The sequence below is a fragment of the Centruroides vittatus genome, unplaced genomic scaffold, assembly GCF_030686945.1.
Source record: "Centruroides vittatus isolate TY-2023 unplaced genomic scaffold, ASM3068694v2 contig_1832, whole genome shotgun sequence".
Taxonomy (NCBI): domain Eukaryota; kingdom Metazoa; phylum Arthropoda; class Arachnida; order Scorpiones; family Buthidae; genus Centruroides; species Centruroides vittatus.
Genome location: NW_027121128.1, coordinates 369915 through 387646, shown reverse-complemented (window position 1 = coordinate 387646; position 17732 = coordinate 369915). Strand labels below are relative to the sequence as shown.

Here is a 17732-nt window from a genome sequence, read left to right as displayed (position 1 = left end):
ATGTATAAAAAAAAAAAAAGATTTAAAATGCCACATATTATGAAGTTTTAAAAGTTATAACTTTATGAATTAAAAAATATGAAATACGTTATATTTTTGTAAAGTAATTAATTTTTAATTGAAGAAATCTATTATAATTAGTTATGTCATTATAACAAATGTCACATCCTAATCAAGAAATTGTATAACATTAATGTTTCTTATTAAACAAGTAAAGTATATGTATATATACAATTCAGATCAGTCTAGATTTAAATATAATCTAGACTATAATTTTTAATTATTCAACATTCAAAACATTGAAATTTCATTGTTTGTTTGTTGACAAACCTTTACAAGTTTTTACTTTATCCAAATGTAGGCAGATTATAAAATATTTTATTTTTTACAAGTACAATTAAACATTTGTTAAAACTTATATTTACTCTATTATTTTGCTAACAAAAACATTTATACAAACTGAAACCTTAAGTGTAGAATAGCATTTAATTAAAAAAAATTGAAGTGATGTTCCTATAAAATTGATGAAAAAGTTTTTATCATTATTAAAAATAAAAATTTTTAATTATATTGCAAAGTGATATAATGTTAACATACTACATTATATTGACAATATAATGTAATTTTTAAAACTATAATTTAAAAAATTGAGCAGCATTAATCACTACATTTTTTTCTTTCAATTTTCAGACATCCATAGAGTATTTTTTGTTTTCACATCTGAACTTCAGAGCTAGCATCTCTAAATGCAATGTTTTTGTCCAATGTTTATGTAGAAAAACACATATTTTTACATTAATTCAATATCTTTATTAAAACAATGTGTGGGATTTTATTACATTTACAATATGACATGCAGCATGTATGTGTTACTGCATACTAAACAGTTGTGATAACTACATTAACTGTTTAAAGTATTTTACATCCTAATATGATAATTTGTTACTTACATAGAGGTATTTATTGTGTTTTAGTCATGTTCTTGGATATTAATTTGAGTTATGTTGATGTAACATACTATAATTTTTCCTATTTAAAATAGGAATTTGGTTAATATTTTCTTGCAGAACATCGTTTTCAGAAGCAATTTACTAACATTAAGATGATGCTTGTATGTTATTTATTTTATTATAAATTAATATAAAATAATTTGTTAAATATAACAGTTTTCCTTAATATTATTTCTTGACATCAGGTTGCATATGTATATTGCATCCAAATGAACAATATTAATACAAATACACATTTTAAATTAACTTCTTAATCACTCATTAAATTTACAGGATAATCCAAAAGTCAGTAAACATTTAAATAATAATAAAAAATATTTCAGTGAATTTTTGAGTGCATGGTAATGAGATTAGTCTGCAAACACAGAATCATGCAGGAGTTTTTCCAGAAGTGTCAAAATTAGTTTCAATTATGTCCATCAAGCAATGCTTTACCACAAATGATGTCACATAAGTGTCTGCTTTTGAAACTGAAACTACCATAGGTTAGCATTAATGCTAACTTGGAGGAAAGGCAAGCATTGTATGTTGTGCCATTCATACAGAATGGAGCACCACCACATGTTGCTTCTCCTATGAAATAACTGTTACTATCATTGTTTCGAGAGAATAGAGTGATAAATCATCACCTTCAGCATGAATGGTCATTCAAGTCTCCAGACTGATGCCCTGAATTCTTGGTTTTAAGGCTACCTGAATTTATGGCTTGACTGAGATCATCCAATGTCATTGGCAATGCTAAATCACTCTATATGACAAAAGGTATCAATGATACCTTGAGAAATGCTGTTTCATGCTGTCCATTTGCCATTACTTGTCTTCAGGCCATGCTCAACAATGAGGTCCGCCACATTGACATATTTGCTATGATATGGTTCTTTATAGTGTTATGGATCAAAGCATCACCTGGTGAACATAACTGAAACTAATTTTGACACTTTTCTGGAAAAAATCTCCATATAATTCTATGCATTTCTATGCTAATCATATTTCCACAAATGTCAAAATTTCACTGAAATATTGATTTTTCAAATGATAACTGACCTTTGAATTACCCTGTATTATTATTACAGTAATACCTCAGTTTTTGTTGACTTTGGTTATTGTCAGTTTCAGTTTTCGTCGATTTTTTTCGTGAAAAATTTGTCTTGGTTTTTGTCAATTGCCTCGGATTTCATTGGCGTGGTCAAGTGACCTTGCTGCTAATTTTGCGAAAACAAAGGGCAACCCACGCATTTTCAGGCACAGTGTGGCGTTATTTCTTGTTGTGTGAACATTACCCCATGACAGCCCACCATTGGCCAACAGTTCCGTTCCCTGAACACTGGGAGTTCAGTCGTGGGTTCACGCTTTGCCATGGCGGACTGGCCATGTGAAGTTTTCCAGGTTTTCTCCACATCTGTAACGCCTGAATAGGGGCAAGTTATACTTAAAAGGATTTCACGGAAGGCATTATTCCCCACGATACGACCATCATAAACACATACAACTATTATTACATGACAATTACTTCACACTTTACCATGGGGCAATATAGGCTAGAAGCTCATGACCAACTAGCTTCTACAAGACAAGACATTACCCCACGTGTCTAGCTGAACAATTCCATTGCTTTCATCTTAATGCTAATTATCTTATTTTTAATCTTAATGCTTTTATCCTTATGCTAATTAGTCTTTTATGTTAATTTCTTATTGCTTTTAGTATTTAATGCTATATTAATTCTCTATAAAATGTGTTTTTGGTATGTATTTTGGAGTGTCTAGAATGAATTAATTGGACTTACGTTGATTCATATGGAAATAATTGCCTCTGTTTTTGTCGGTTTCGAATTTTGCCGATTGTTTTCGAACAGATCATCAACAAAAACTGAGGTACCACTGTATTATTATGTTGGGTTTAGTGGGTTAACACCGATGGCTGTGTACTATGCTGGAACAGAGTCAAGGCATAGCAACCAAAAGACTAAAATGAAATAAGTGTGTCCGTGTGTGTGTCTGTATTCAGAAATTTCCTAACACTATAGCATGTATGCAATACAGTGGCCTTCTGTAGTGTGATGTATGTGTTTCTATTCAATTGTAATGTTCCCAGGCTTTTGTGTAGTGTGTGTAGTATCACACCTGTAGAGGAAAGAACAACAGGTACAATAAGCATCCTATCCATACTCCACAGATGCCTTATTTCCTAGGCAAGTTCTGCGTACTTGCTAATTTTTTCAGTGAATGTGTTTTGTATGTTTTGTACATTGTGAGTGTTTGGAATGGATACGCCTATAATGTATGTGATTTTATTGTGTTTGTCAATGAGTATGATGTCTAGTCTGTTGTGGTAAATTGTTTTTTGTGTTATTATGGCTCTGTCATAGTACATTTTGTGTGTGTTGTTTTCCAATACTGTATGTGGAATGTATTTGTAGTATGGTTTGTGGATGTCTAATAATTTGTGTTTCTTTGCAAGCTCTTGGTGTATTATATTTGCTACTTGATTATGTCTATGTAAATAATCTGTCTGTGCCAAGAGCTTGCAACCAGAAGTGATGTGTTGTATAATTTCTGGCATGATGTGACATTTGTGAGTGTTGTATCGTTCAGTATGTGATTTCTGTAGTTTTTAGTATTTATGACCTGATCCTGTATGGCAATAATGAATCCTTCTGTCTCCCCAAAGAGGCATCCCTGAGCTAACCAGCTGTTTGATGCAGTTTTGTCAACAAAATCCTGGGCCAGGTCATAAGGATGCCTGCCATGGAATGCCTTTCGAGCCCACGATTGCTTAATGGTATCTATGCTTTTTATATGTTGTGTTGTGTCCATATAATGTGAGTGTAAGTTTAATGGTGTGTTATTTGAGTCTGCTAAAGTTACTGCTTTATGTAACTGTGATGTTTCTTGCTTTTTGTAAAAAAACTCTCGCAGTGTCCGTATTTATTTGTAGTGAGGGTTAACTATGTCAATCAGGCCATGTCCACCATCTTTACGTGGAAGGGTTAGTCTTTCTATGGCAGATTTAGGATGATGTTGTTTATGCTTAGTGATTGTTGTTCTTGTTTTTGTTTTGACTTGCTCAAGATCTGTGTGAGTCCAGTATATAACTCCAAAAGAATATATGAGTACTCAGATGACATATGTGTTTATTGCTTTAACTGTGTGTTTTGCATTTAACTGTGTTCTGAGAATAGCATTTAACCTACTTTGGTATTCTTTAATTAATCTTTGCTTTATTTGTGTATGTTCTGTTAGTTTGGCCTATTAGAATCCTAAATACTTGTAGAACTCGGCTTCTTCCATGAATTCAATAACGTCTCCATTTCCAAGTGCAAAATCTTTCTTCAGGATTCCTTTTTGTATGTGAACTGTTTTGCATTTGTATAGGCCAAATTCGATTTATACATCCTTGGTGTATGATATGTAGGAGTTGATGAAGTTGTTTTTGTGTAGATGCATAAAGTTTTTGTCATCTATGTACAGTACATGAGATGTGACAGTGTAAACTGTGTTGTTTTTTCATGTCTGATATTGCAACCATATTGTCTGTTGTTTAACATGTTGGATAATGGGTTCAAGGCTAAGCAGAACCAGAGAGGACTCAAGGAATCTCCTTGAAAAATTCCTCGCCTAATAAAAATCTGGTTTGTTTGTATGAAAGCGTTATGAATCCTGAGATGTAGTGTTGTTCTCCAGTGCTACATAGTGTTTTGGAAGAATGCAATGAGTGATGGATGTATTTTGTACATGTGTAGAATATGTAGTAGACAACTGTGTGGAATACTGTCGAATGCTTTTCTGTAGTCTATATATGCCATGTGTATGTTTCTGTGTTGTTTGTGTGCTTGCCATAGAATGACTGAATCTATGAGTAACTGTTCTTTGCATTCCCTGTGATTTCTACGGCAACCTTTTTGTTGTTCCGTAAGAATGTCGTGTTCTTCAACATGTATGTGTATTTTGTTTGCGATACAGGCTGTCAATAATTTGTAGTGTGTTGGAAAACATGTAATTGGTCTGTATTGTGTGCGGTCTGTGGTATTGTTGTTTTTAAGTTTCATGTAGATAATGCCCTGAGTAAGAAAATTTTGCCATGTCTTGTGGATTGATGATGATGTGTGTTAGATGTTTAGCTAGTTCCTGGTGCAGTGATGTAAACTTTTTGTACCAGAAATTGTGAATGTTGTCTACACCAGGTGTCTTCCAGTTGTGTGTTCTGTTAACAGTGTATTAACAGTGTATTGGAAATCATGTATTTTTATTTCAGTACAGGGCATAGTTGGTATGTTGTGCAAGTTTCTGTTCTCCTCCTCGATCCAACCTGCATCAGCATTGTGCGTGACAGCACTGGACCAAAGAGAAGACCAATAAGTTGTGAGTTGTTCTTCTGTTGGTGTGCCACTGTGCTGTGTATCAGTCTTTGCTTTGTTATTAATTTGTCTGTAAAAGAGTTTTTCATTGTTTGTAAATAGTTTATTTTGTTGTATTTCTAGTGTACATGTTTTGTATCGTTTGAGTCTACGTGCTTTGGCAGCAAGTTTTGGTTTTAGTGTATCAATGTATTCTGTAATGCGTGCATTGTGATGTTCATGTTTTGTGTGTGTTTTTATTTTCTTGAAAATGTTTTTGAGCTGTTTCCTTAATTTGGGCGTTATGTTGTTTTTAGTGTACTGTGTCAGCCTGCCTAATTGCTGTCTAATGTCATTTATTTGTGTTTCTATTCTTCTCTGCTAGGCAGACTTGTGATAGAATTGTGTTTTCTGTGTATTTGTCTATGATTGTACTTTCAGTCCATGGTGTGTCACTACTGTGACTGCCCCAGCAGAAACTAATGTATGAATGTCTGAGAGTGTAGAAATTGAATGAATGTAGTGTGGTAGTAAGCGAGTGTTTACATAATTTAGTGCTTTTTCTACCACCTTTGACGTGTTGATTTTTTATATTCATGGTCTTTGTGTGGGATCTGTGCCTGTATATTTAGTGAGTGTTTCCTGAAATATAAGTGAAAGTGTATTAACTAAATCTATGTCTATGTTATCAGTGGTGGATGAGTAATATCATTAGTGGTAGTTGTTGTATGTGTGTTATTATCAACGGTTGTTGCTGAATTATCCTGACAGGTTACATGATCTTCATTAATGTTAGATGTTTCTGTCTGTTGATGTATTTGATCAGCAACCTGTTGTTTGATAAGTTCAAGTGTTATTTGTAGGATAAGGTTGTTGTGTATAATTGTTCTTTTTTGATCAACAACCCTTTGTTCAAGTGACAGTGAGATGAGGATATTGATGTGTGAATCTATGGTGTAGTTGTTGTGAGTATGCTGTCATTTTTGTTTCAAGTCTTGTGATGTAGTAAGGATGATAAACTCATTCATTTCTGATGTTCATTGGTCATTCATTTCTGATGTTTCTGTGGCAATGTGTGCACAGACCACATTGCCACAGAAACAACAAGGCCAGGTTGACTCCTCACATCTGTCAAGGGCATTGCAGTAGCCATGTTTGGGCTAGCGCTGTTTTCACTATCAGTAACCAACGAAGACTGTGGCCTATTTTTCGAATGTGACCTCTGCCTAACCCAAGAATGCAGAAATTGTTAACCTGGACGATGTCTGAGCTAGTATCACACTTAGACCTGGTTATTACCATGATAAATCTCTCCACAGAATGTAAGTGTGGTCACTCTTAGCTTCATTTCTCCCCATAGACCTTACTGGCATGAGTGTCCCTAAAAGGAGCTTGTGCTCCAGCCTGCATTGCCCCTATGGATCAGTAAAATTACTGGGCTCTCCCACCAAGACCAGGTGACGACAACAAGAGAGTCATTATTATTATTATTATTATTTTTGTAATGATAAATAAATACTAAATTATAAAAAGTATAGAATTACCTGATAAAACTAGAGCATCAAAAATATAACTAGCAAGCATAAGTGGCAGAAGTGCATCTCCTCTTGAAACCAGATGCCCGTCTCTCAATTGATCGGCTCTTTCACAAACAATTTTTAATTCTGCATCGGTTAATGGCAAACGTTTTAAAAGAAGAACCAAATCTTGTTCTTGATTCACTAATTTTACCTAAAATATTTATCGTATGCTTAAATATAATCATACTTTTTATGATATATACTTTAAATAAAAACTAAATAATTAACATACTATCATTGTTTAAAAATCAATTTTATAAAAATTTTATATAAAAGTTAGTGCAGTTCAAGGATTCATCCATGAAACAAAATTAATTAAATACAAAATAATATCAATAATAATAATTTTTCTTCTATAAGTATTAGACGTTAATGGTGCGGTTTTTTGTATATATTGCTTAAGTATCAATTTCCCTCGAAAATTTTCTTTTTTTCAATAGATTAATTGATTTAACTTCACAGTTAGTTTAACCGTAGTTATTTCGTCTGTACCGCATTTCATCAGAGACAAAGACTATTGGGTTTTATTCACATTATTCTTTATTTCACTATGCATTTCGGGTGCAATCTTTTCTGTTTATTTTGCGCCCCTCATCAGGTGTTACATTTCTACAATTGGTAGAGAATACATTTGTTACATTAATTATTGTAGATGGGTTTCTTAATATATATAAGTTATAAAAGATTATTACAGTTTTTTTGGACTAGTCATAAAGAGTTATTACAATTATTATAATTATTACATTATTTAGATTGATTTAACACAAATTAATGTAAGGGATTATTTCAAATTTTATTATTGTTAGTATTATTCGGTACTAACCTTTTTTAAGACCATTCCGTTATGAGGTGTTTATGTCACCGTCCCCCGAGGCATTTCTAACTGTCCTTCGTTTAGTTTATTTGCGTTTCTTAAGCCCCTCCCCATTTCCTCCCACACTTCGTCTACCTCCATGCCGTTGTTTAGATTTATTGTGTTGCTTTTATTGACTATTGTAAAGTGCTCTTTGAATTTTCGTAAATAGTTGTCCTTCTCTCTGTGGATTATTTTTATACTTTTTTTATCTATTGTGCATCCGAATTTGCTGCAGTGATCGGTCCATGGTGATTGGTTATATTTGAGTCTGATTGCTGCTTCATGTTCTTTAATTCTGGTCTTTAGTTGCCTTCCTGTTTCTCCTATGTATATTGCTGGTTTTTTGCATGTACATTTTATTTCATACACCACTCCTGTTTCGTCTAGTTTGTTTTCATTTTTGATTTCATTGATGTTGATGCTGTTTTTAATTTTATTTTTTAGTTTGGCTGCTAATATAATACCATTTTTTCTGAAGACTTTTCTGTATTTTTCATGTGTGTCTTTAATATAGGGGAAAGACGTATGTGTAATATTCTCATTGTTATTTTTGACGTTGAATCTGTTTTTAATAAATTCAGTTGTCCATTTTTTTAATAATCTGTTTGGGTAATCGTTTAGGATAAAAGTATTTATTAGGTCATTTTTTTGTTTTTCTCTCTCTTTAACTTTAGATGTTCTGTTCCATATTTTAGACAATGCTGTTATAAAGTTGTTTCTTTTAATAGTTATGGGGCAATACGATTTATAGTTAAGGATTTTGTCCACATTGCTGCTTTTTTTGTACGGTTTTATGTTGATGTTGTTTCCTTCTCTGGTTATAGTTGTGTCTAGATAATTTATTGCTTTTTTACTTTCAGTATCACTTTTAAATTTTATTGTATTGCTTAGTGTGTTTGCATGGTTGCATATTATATTTTCATTGGTTATTGCTTTGTCGTATATTATTATTATATCATCTACATATCTAGCCATAAAGGTTATCCCATTTGTGTTTGCTAATTTTTTATCTATTTCTGTCATGCATATTTCTGCGAGTTTCGGTCCGATTATTGTTCCCATACTAATGCCATTTTTTTGTCTATATATTTTTTCTTCTATATGGTAGTAATTATTGTAAAAACTGTATTTTATTAGTTCTAGTAGCCAGTTATGTATGTCTATCTTGCGTAGGCTTTCCTCAATGAGTTCCCATTTTATTGATGGGTACATAGAGATTATGTCCAGACTTAATAACCTGTATGTTGGTTTCATTTTAATCGTCATTAGTTTCCTTATTAGTTTGTTGGTGTTTTTTATAGGGTAGGTTGAGTATGGGACTATTTTTAGTTTTTTCTTTATGAACAATTCTAGGTTAGATAATATTGTGTTCTTAAAGTCCACTAGTGGTCTGCATATCTCGCCTGGTTTGTGTGTTTTAAGACGGATTTTAAGTTGTGGTTTTCTAATGTCTTTGAAGTTGAGTATTTGTTTTTTTTCCCTCCGGTGTTATCTTTTGTTGTTTGTAAAGTTTCGTAATTTCGTTTTTCATCCATTTTTCAATTTCATCTTTTGGGTCTTCGGTTAGTTCAACAAAGTCATCTGTTTGGACTATTTCTGATTTTTTCTTTTTTTCCCATTCTTTATTAACAATGATAATTTGGTTGGTTTTATCAGCTTTGATTATGTTTAAGTTATTTTTCTTTAAATAATTTTTTACTATTGTGCATTTTTTTGAGTAATCTTTTCCTCCTCTATCACTTAACATTTTTTCACCTAGTTTAGTGCTGTTTTCTATTCTTTTCATGTCATTTCTTATTTGGTGTTTTAGATTGCTCTTGTCCCCTATTTTTAACTGATAAAAAACACTATAAACTATAAAAAACTATAAAAAACACCGACGAACTAATAAGGAAACTAATGACGATTAAAATGAAACCAACATACAGGTTATTAAGTCTGGACATAATCTCTATGTACCCATCAATAAAATGGGAACTCATTGAGGAAAGCCTACACAAGATAGACATACATAACTGGCTACTAGAACTAATAAAATACAGTTTTTACAATAATTACTACCATATAGAAGAAAAAATATATAGACAAAAAAATGGCATTAGTATGGGAACAATAATCGGACCGAAACTCGCAGAAATATGCATGACAGAAATAGATAAAAAATTAGCAAACACAAATGGGATAACCTTTATGGCTAGATATGTAGATGATATAATAATAATATACGACAAAGCAATAACCAATGAAAATATAATATGCAACCATGCAAACACACTAAGCAATACAATAAAATTTAAAAGTGATACTGAAAATAAAAAAGCAATAAATTATCTAGACACAACTATAACCAGAGAAGGAAACAACATCAACATAAAACCGTACAAAAAAAGCAGCAATGTGGACAAAATCCTTAACTATAAATCGTATTGCCCCATAACTATTAAAAGAAACAACTTTATAACAGCATTGTCTAAAATATGGAACAGAACATCTAAAGTTAAAGAGAGAGAAAAACAAAAAAATGACCTAATAAATACTTTTATCCTAAACGATTACCCAAACAGATTATTAAAAAAATGGACAACTGAATTTATTAAAAACAGATTCAACGTCAAAAATAACAATGAGAATATTACACATACGTCTTTCCCCTATATTAAAGACACACATGAAAAATACAGAAAAGTCTTCAGAAAAAATGGTATTATATTAGCAGCCAAACTAAAAAATAAAATTAAAAACAGCATCAACATCAATGAAATCAAAAATGAAAACAAACTAGACGAAACAGGAGTGGTGTATGAAATAAAATGTACATGCAAAAAACCAGCAATATACATAGGAGAAACAGGAAGGCAACTAAAGACCAGAATTAAAGAACATGAAGCAGCAATCAGACTCAAATATAACCAATCACCATGGACCGATCACTGCAGCAAATTCGGATGCACAATAGATAAAAAAAGTATAAAAATAATCCACAGAGAGAAGGACAACTATTTACGAAAATTCAAAGAGCACTTTACAATAGTCAATAAAAGCAACACAATAAATCTAAACAACGGCATGGAGGTAGACGAAGTGTGGGAGGAAATGGGGAGGGGCTTAAGAAACGCAAATAAACTAAACGAAGGACAGTTAGAAATGCCTCGGGGGACGGTGACATAAACACCTCATAACGGAATGGTCTTAAAAAAGGTTAGTACCGAATAATACTAACAATAATAAAATTTGAAATAATCCCTTACATTAATCTGTGTTAAATCAATTTAAATAATGTAATAATTATAATAATTGTAATAACTCTTTATGACTAGTCCAAAAAAACTGTAATAATCTTTTATAACTTATATATATTAAGAAACCCATCTACAATAATTAATGTAACAAATGTATTCTCTACCAATTGTAGAAATGTAACACCTGATGAGGGGCGCAAAATAAACAGAAAAGATTGCACCCGAAATGCATAGTGAAATAAAGAATAATGTGAATAAAACCCAATAGTCTTTGTCTCTGATGAAATGCGGTACAGACGAAATAACTACGGTTAAACTAACTGTGAAGTTAAATCAATTAATCTATTGAAAAAAAGAAAATTTTCGAGGGAAATTGATACTTAAGCAATAATTTTTCTGCTTATAATTTATAAGAATAGTAATAAACAGAATTTTTGAATGAATAGTCCAACATAACACATTTATTATAAATAAGAATATGAGAAAAAAATTGTCAAAATATATTAGATCAAAAATCAATGGTAATATTGTTGTTTAAAAAAACTTATTTATGCTGATCATTATCATCAACTAGTTAATAAAATGTGTGAAATATTTAATCTGAAGAATATGTTCTATTGTTGTAATTATCAGAAATTTGAAATTTATATCACTAACAAGGAGACAGCATGACATTGGGGTCATTGATTTTAATCAAATTTAGTGAGGTTATAGTGCATCCCCAATGACTGACATGTGCCAAGCAGTAAGGCACAATACTCAAAATTAAACGAGAAATTTGAAATTGCAACTCACTTAAAACCTTTAGAATTTATTTCTAGAGTGGCGTGTGGCTTGATGTAGGCATGCCGCTTTCATAATTGTGAGGTTTGTGTTTTGAATCTCGATGGTATTGATGGGTTTTTTTGTACAAAACTATAATTTTTAATTTATTCTTGGTATTTTTAAATCTTTGTATGTTGATAGATATAATAAATCCTATTTTTTGACTAAGAGTATGCTTGTATTTTAAGTAATTTTCCTATGTAAAATTACTTTAAACAGTACTCTTGTTATGTTTTATTAATTTAATTTATTTTATTTAATTATGTTTTGTTAAAAACTTAATATTGTAATGTTAGAATTTTTTAACACCTTTATTTTTTATTTATAATTATTAAAATAAAGGACTTCAGTTTTTGACTATTTGAGAGTACTTATGTGGAATCTGTTTATGATAGCATTAAAACATTTTAAGCTTTAAACAATATTTACGTATATTGGAAATCTTAATTCATTCAAACTATACATTTTCATAAAATTTCCACCTGCTAGAAAATAATATAGCACTATTTATCTATATTCTATATCTATGGAAAGTAGTTTAGAGGAAACACCTATTATTTAAAGGACTTGAAAATGTCAAAAATATTTTTTTTTAAAAAAGGCTGAAAATCTTTAAAAAGTTTGTCATTCGTTTTTATTGTCCTTTCAAAAATTCTGAATAGATTTTTTTCATTTTAAAAGTAATCATAATTTAAATTTTATCTCGTTTCTGTTTCATAAAAACATTGATAGTTTAGGATTTGTAATCTTATTTATAATAAAATTTATTAGTAACATTCTTATGTACATCCTACATCATTTAATCTACATAAATTCTCAAAATATTTAAAACTCCATACGTTGTATAATTTATTTAATTGTTCACTTAATCATATTTAAAATTTTTCCCCCTACCTCAAGTGCCTTTGTAGAAGCGGGTGGTCGTGCCATTTCTAATCCGAAAAGACCGACTCTAAATGCTAAATGATGATGATCTGTATTTTCTCCTAATACTGAACAGAGGAATGCTACTTTTGCTAAAGTTGCCGAAGCTAAAAGACTTATTTGATGACAGGCCGGATTAAATCGTCTCACTCTTTTTCCTCTTGTAGGAGGAGGTGGTATTTCCACCATCAAATTTGGAGGATGAGCCAATAATTCTTCTGCTAATCTTACAGCGAGTCTACATGCTTCTTTGGTATGGCCATGTGCATGTAATGCTTCAGCTCTTGCAAATAAAATCTAAAAAGAAAAAATATGTATAATTAATGAAAATTAATTGCACTAACATTTCTTAATCTTAAATTTTTTAATTTTAACTAATCATTCTACAACAAATTATAAGCATATAACGACTGAAAAATTACTTTTAAGAATGAAATTTGTATATTAGAGAAATAAATTAATTAATTGTATACAATATATACCAAGGACAGCCAAACCTTGTTATGATAAGAACCATACATTGCTTGTGTGAAATAAACAAGAGTCACATCCTCTATTGGAATGCCTATTGGAGAGCAACATCATCTATTTACAGTATTTTAGCTATTATAAAATAATTATTACTGTTCTATACTAAATATCACTGTTACTTTACAGACTTTATGACTAACTAACTAAGTAAACAATCATTCCTTCAAATTTATGAATGTAACCTAAGCTCTCAGTTGCCTGTTTCAGGTAAAGTTATGAGTTACACTTACAATCTATCTGTATTTTACACTATATAATAAACAGAAAACTTTCAAAAATATTATGTGTAAGTAGTATACTATAATATTATAAAAAGAAATTGTATAAATATGTGGAAGTTGCAATAAGGATCTAGAAGAGCACATGGCTTGCAAGCCAGTTTGGCCACTGTTAGTATATACAATTGAACTTGGTTATAATGCGCATTAGGGGACTTGCAAGATTTCCTTGTTATATCCATGAGGAACAGTGACATAACTAGGGGTGAATGGGTGACTGCCTTGGGAGCAAACACATAGTAGACATCCCATGGGTAGCAAAATTAATAGCTACACCACTGATAATTAGTGAAATCTATCTTTTATTGTCATGTTATAACTGCTTGTTATAACTGTGAACTCATTATATCCATGTTTGTTATAACTGAGGTCGACTGTACCACATTTTCTCAAATATAAGACACGTTTTTTTTTTGTTTTAGTATCTCTGAAAATAGAATGTATCTTAGATTAAATATAATATGTGTTAATTAGCAATCTGTTATATTATATTACATAAAAATATTTATATACTGTAGTAACAAACACAAATAATTACTGTACTTTTGTGCATATAACCTATAATTTTTTTTTTTCGTTAATTTTTCATCATTTCCCCTTTTGGGGATCAGAATCACCTTGTTCCACTTTCGCATTACAAGGATGACGTTTCTTTAATTCTTTTCTATCTTTATCTATCAATTAAACATGTATTCGTACAAACAGGATAGTATAAAATAATACATAAAAACACTGACAGCGCTCTTGTCTGTCTTACAGAGGTCCAGCTACTTGCTGGGTTATAGGCTAGGGAGGTAACTTCCTCCCCTCCTTTACATCAAGATTCTTCTTGCAAAGGTCAATAGGTCAGGTAGAAGTTTTTTATCACGTATCATTAGGTACATGTCAAGATTAGAGTCGTCATTACATTGTTGATGTAAAGTCGAGATCTCAATACGTTCTTTCTCGTACTTGCCGCATTTAAGGAGTAAGTGTTCAAGGTCTTGATTCTCTTCTCCACATGAACAGGTTGCGGTTCTACGTTTTCCTATTCTTTGAAGGTATTTGTAGCAATTGCAATGGCCTGTATATAATTGACTTGTAAGATGGCCAACTGGAAGCCAACGAAGATCTTTAATCCGTTCTTCCACACTTGGCAATAGCCAAAACGTGTGTCTACCCTTATTCGAGTCGGTCCAGCGTTCTTGCCATTCCATTAGAGTATCGTTTCTTATCATGTTCTTAACCCCTGATATAGGGATTTTATCGAAGTTTATTTCAGATAAGCAGGTTGCTTCCTTAGCTAATAAGTCTGCTTTCTCATTACCCATAACACCCGTATGGGCTCTTATCCAGCGAAATTTGATATCCAGACTGCTCTCGCTAATAGCTGTTTTGATCTTAAGTGCCATTCCATTTTTAACAGTAAACTGTTTAAGTGTAGCTATGGCCGATCTGCTGTCGGAATTTATAATAATACGGCCGGTGTGGTAGGTTGTAGTTGCCCATTCCACTGCTTTATCTATCGCTAGCAATTCAGCTTGGTAGACTGAACACTGATTTCCAAGTCTATATTTTCCTTCACATATTTGTATGTTGTCTCTTGTCACTACGAAGGCTGCACCTATGCCCTCGTCTATCTTCGAGCCGTCCGTAAATATCTCGATATCGCCACTTTCATTATCATTGGCTATTCGTATCGTTTGCCGTTTGTATGGCTTTGGCAACAGTACTGCTGTAGGCTTTAGATCTATTTCTGCCTGTGATAACTCCATTCCGTTAACTGTTATGTTTTTCCCCTTTCTGCACTGGTAGAGAGTGGCTTTCTCTTTGACTATTAAGTCTATTGGTGGGGTTCCTGCCACCACTTGTAGCGCCTCCGTGGAGGTTGTACCGTAAGCTTTAGTGAGTCTTAATAAGGCACATCTTTGTGCGCTATATAGTTTCTTTCTTATACTTTCTTTATTGACTGCCTGATACCAGGCGATTGCCCCATATGATATACGTGGGATGAAAGCCCCCCTATAGATAACGTCAATGGCCTCGTGTCCTAGGCCCCAAGTAGCCTTAGCTACTCTTGCCAGGGCATTAAACATATGCGTGCACTTGTCTCTAGTTGTTACCACATGTGGGAGCCATGTCAGTCTATTGTCTAAGGTAATACCTAGATACTTTAGTTGCTTTTCAATTTTTATGCTATCATCACCCATCCTTATAGTAGGGGTTCTCTTGTAAAGGTCTGGTGTTCGACCCTTCGTGAAGACAATGGCCTTAGTTTTCTTTGTGTTATATGAGAGCTTAAACTGCTCCCCAGTCTCTTTAATCTTTCCAAGCACATGGTCACCTTTCTGTTCAATTTCCCTACGTGAGTTTGCCCCAAAGATGACAATTGTGTCATCTGCGTAGGCCAGTTCTATAATGTCTGGCCTCTTCTCAATTCGTAGGTAATGGTTATATGCCAAGTTCCAGAATAGTGGGCCGGAATTCGACCCCTGAGGGCATCCTCTGTTTAACTCTCTACTTATGTTTGCCCTGTTTGTGTTGTAGATAACTCTCCTATCATGAAGATAATTCTTTGTAACGTAGTAGATATTCTCGGGGCATTCTGCCTCTCTCAGAGATTGGAGTATCAGGGGCCACCACGCATGGTCAAATGCCCCCCTGATGTCAAGACTGATGGCACAACAATACTTATTTTCCATCAGTGTGTTCTCAATTCCGCGCACCACTTTATTAATTATATCATCAGTGCTCCTGTCTGGAAGAAATCCAAATTGTTTATCGCTTAAAAATTGTTTTTCTATTACCTGAGCCATTATTCTTTGGCTTATAAGAAAGTCTAGCACTTTTCCCAGCATCGGTAACAAGCTAATTGGTCTGTAACTCTTAGCTTGGCTTCTATCCAGGTCATCACCCTTTGGAATTATCACCAACTTTGCTATCTTCCATATCGTAGGGAAGAATCTATGTCTTAAACACATGTTATATAGTGCTATCATGTAAGATGGAGTTATTTCCCATAACTTATGCACTATCTCTGCTACAATGTTATCCGGCCCAGGGGCTTTTCCTGGCCTGAGCCTTTGTATTGCATTCTCAATCTCCTCACTAGTGAACTCTGGGTCCACTTTGTTCCTGTACTCCGCTTCACCATCATGTCTGATATGTTTCTGAATGATGGTGTCTGTTTCTTGATCATCCAGCGGAAAGAACGTGTCCATTAAGCTATGAACCGTATTCTCTACTCCGTCAGTGTACGTATCACCATGCTTTACTGATGTTAAGAAGGTTGGAGTCTTAAGCTTGCCGGTGCAAGCCTTATATAAAAAGCCCCATGGCTTTGAAGTACTCTCGGTACAGAAATGCCTCCAAGACTCAATTTTTCGTGTTTTGATCATTGCTTTATAAGCTTTGCTATTTTCAATGTACTCTCGTCTCTTTGCCCTTCTCTCGTCTTCGTTTCGGGCTCTTTGATACCGTCTTCGCAGTCTATTGTTTTTCTTTCGCATTGTAGTTAGGTCGTTTGACCACCAGGGAACTGTACCCTGTCCCTTCTTCTTTTTTGGGATGCATTCGTCGCAGATTTGTAGAAGAGTTTTCTGAAAGTTGTTTACTAGATCTTCTGCTTCGTTTTTATCTTTACAGTTGATCAGTTTTCCAATATCCGTAGTTCTCAGTATCTTTGTTTCAAAGAGCAGCCAGTTAGCTCTGTTAACCGCATAATGCGCACTTTCTTCACCATCCACTTCGTCAGTGAGACCTACTTCGAAAAAAATATAACTATGGTCGCTCAGGCTGCAAAGCGGGGAGACCTGCCATGAGCTTACTTGTCTCAGTGCACTGCTATTGCAGATCGTGAGGTCGATCCAGCTTCGACCGATTGGTGCGTCGAACGTTGGTAATGAGTCCGGCTGGTTTAATATGTACAGATCATTTGCATTGACAAACTCTAGTATTTGTTCTGCACGTTTGTCGTTTTTCGGGTCTCCCCAGAGTTCGGAATGGGCATTCAGATCGCCGCATATGACAATATGCTTGGTCTTAAAGCGCTTAATCATTTCATCTATTTCATTCAATATCGAGCTGAGATCTTTGGTTATTGGGCAGTATATACTTAAGAATATATAGTTCTTAACACTATTACCTACTTCAAAGCAGGTAATGAATTTATTAC

General features: G+C 33.2%; 1 protein-coding gene across 1 annotated transcript in view; it reads right to left on the bottom strand.

Moving 5' to 3' along the window:
* The window catches only part of Dora (Dorado), a 152809-nt gene that overhangs the window by 46848 nt on the left and 88229 nt on the right, over positions 1–17732 (bottom strand). Inside the window, exons 11-12 of the mRNA XM_067264242.1 lie at positions 12741–13067; positions 6891–7077 (exon numbers count right to left, since the gene is read on the bottom strand). Coding sequence (XP_067120343.1) covers positions 6891–7077; positions 12741–13067 — 514 coding nt within the window. The remainder of the gene's footprint in view (positions 1–6890; positions 7078–12740; positions 13068–17732) is intronic.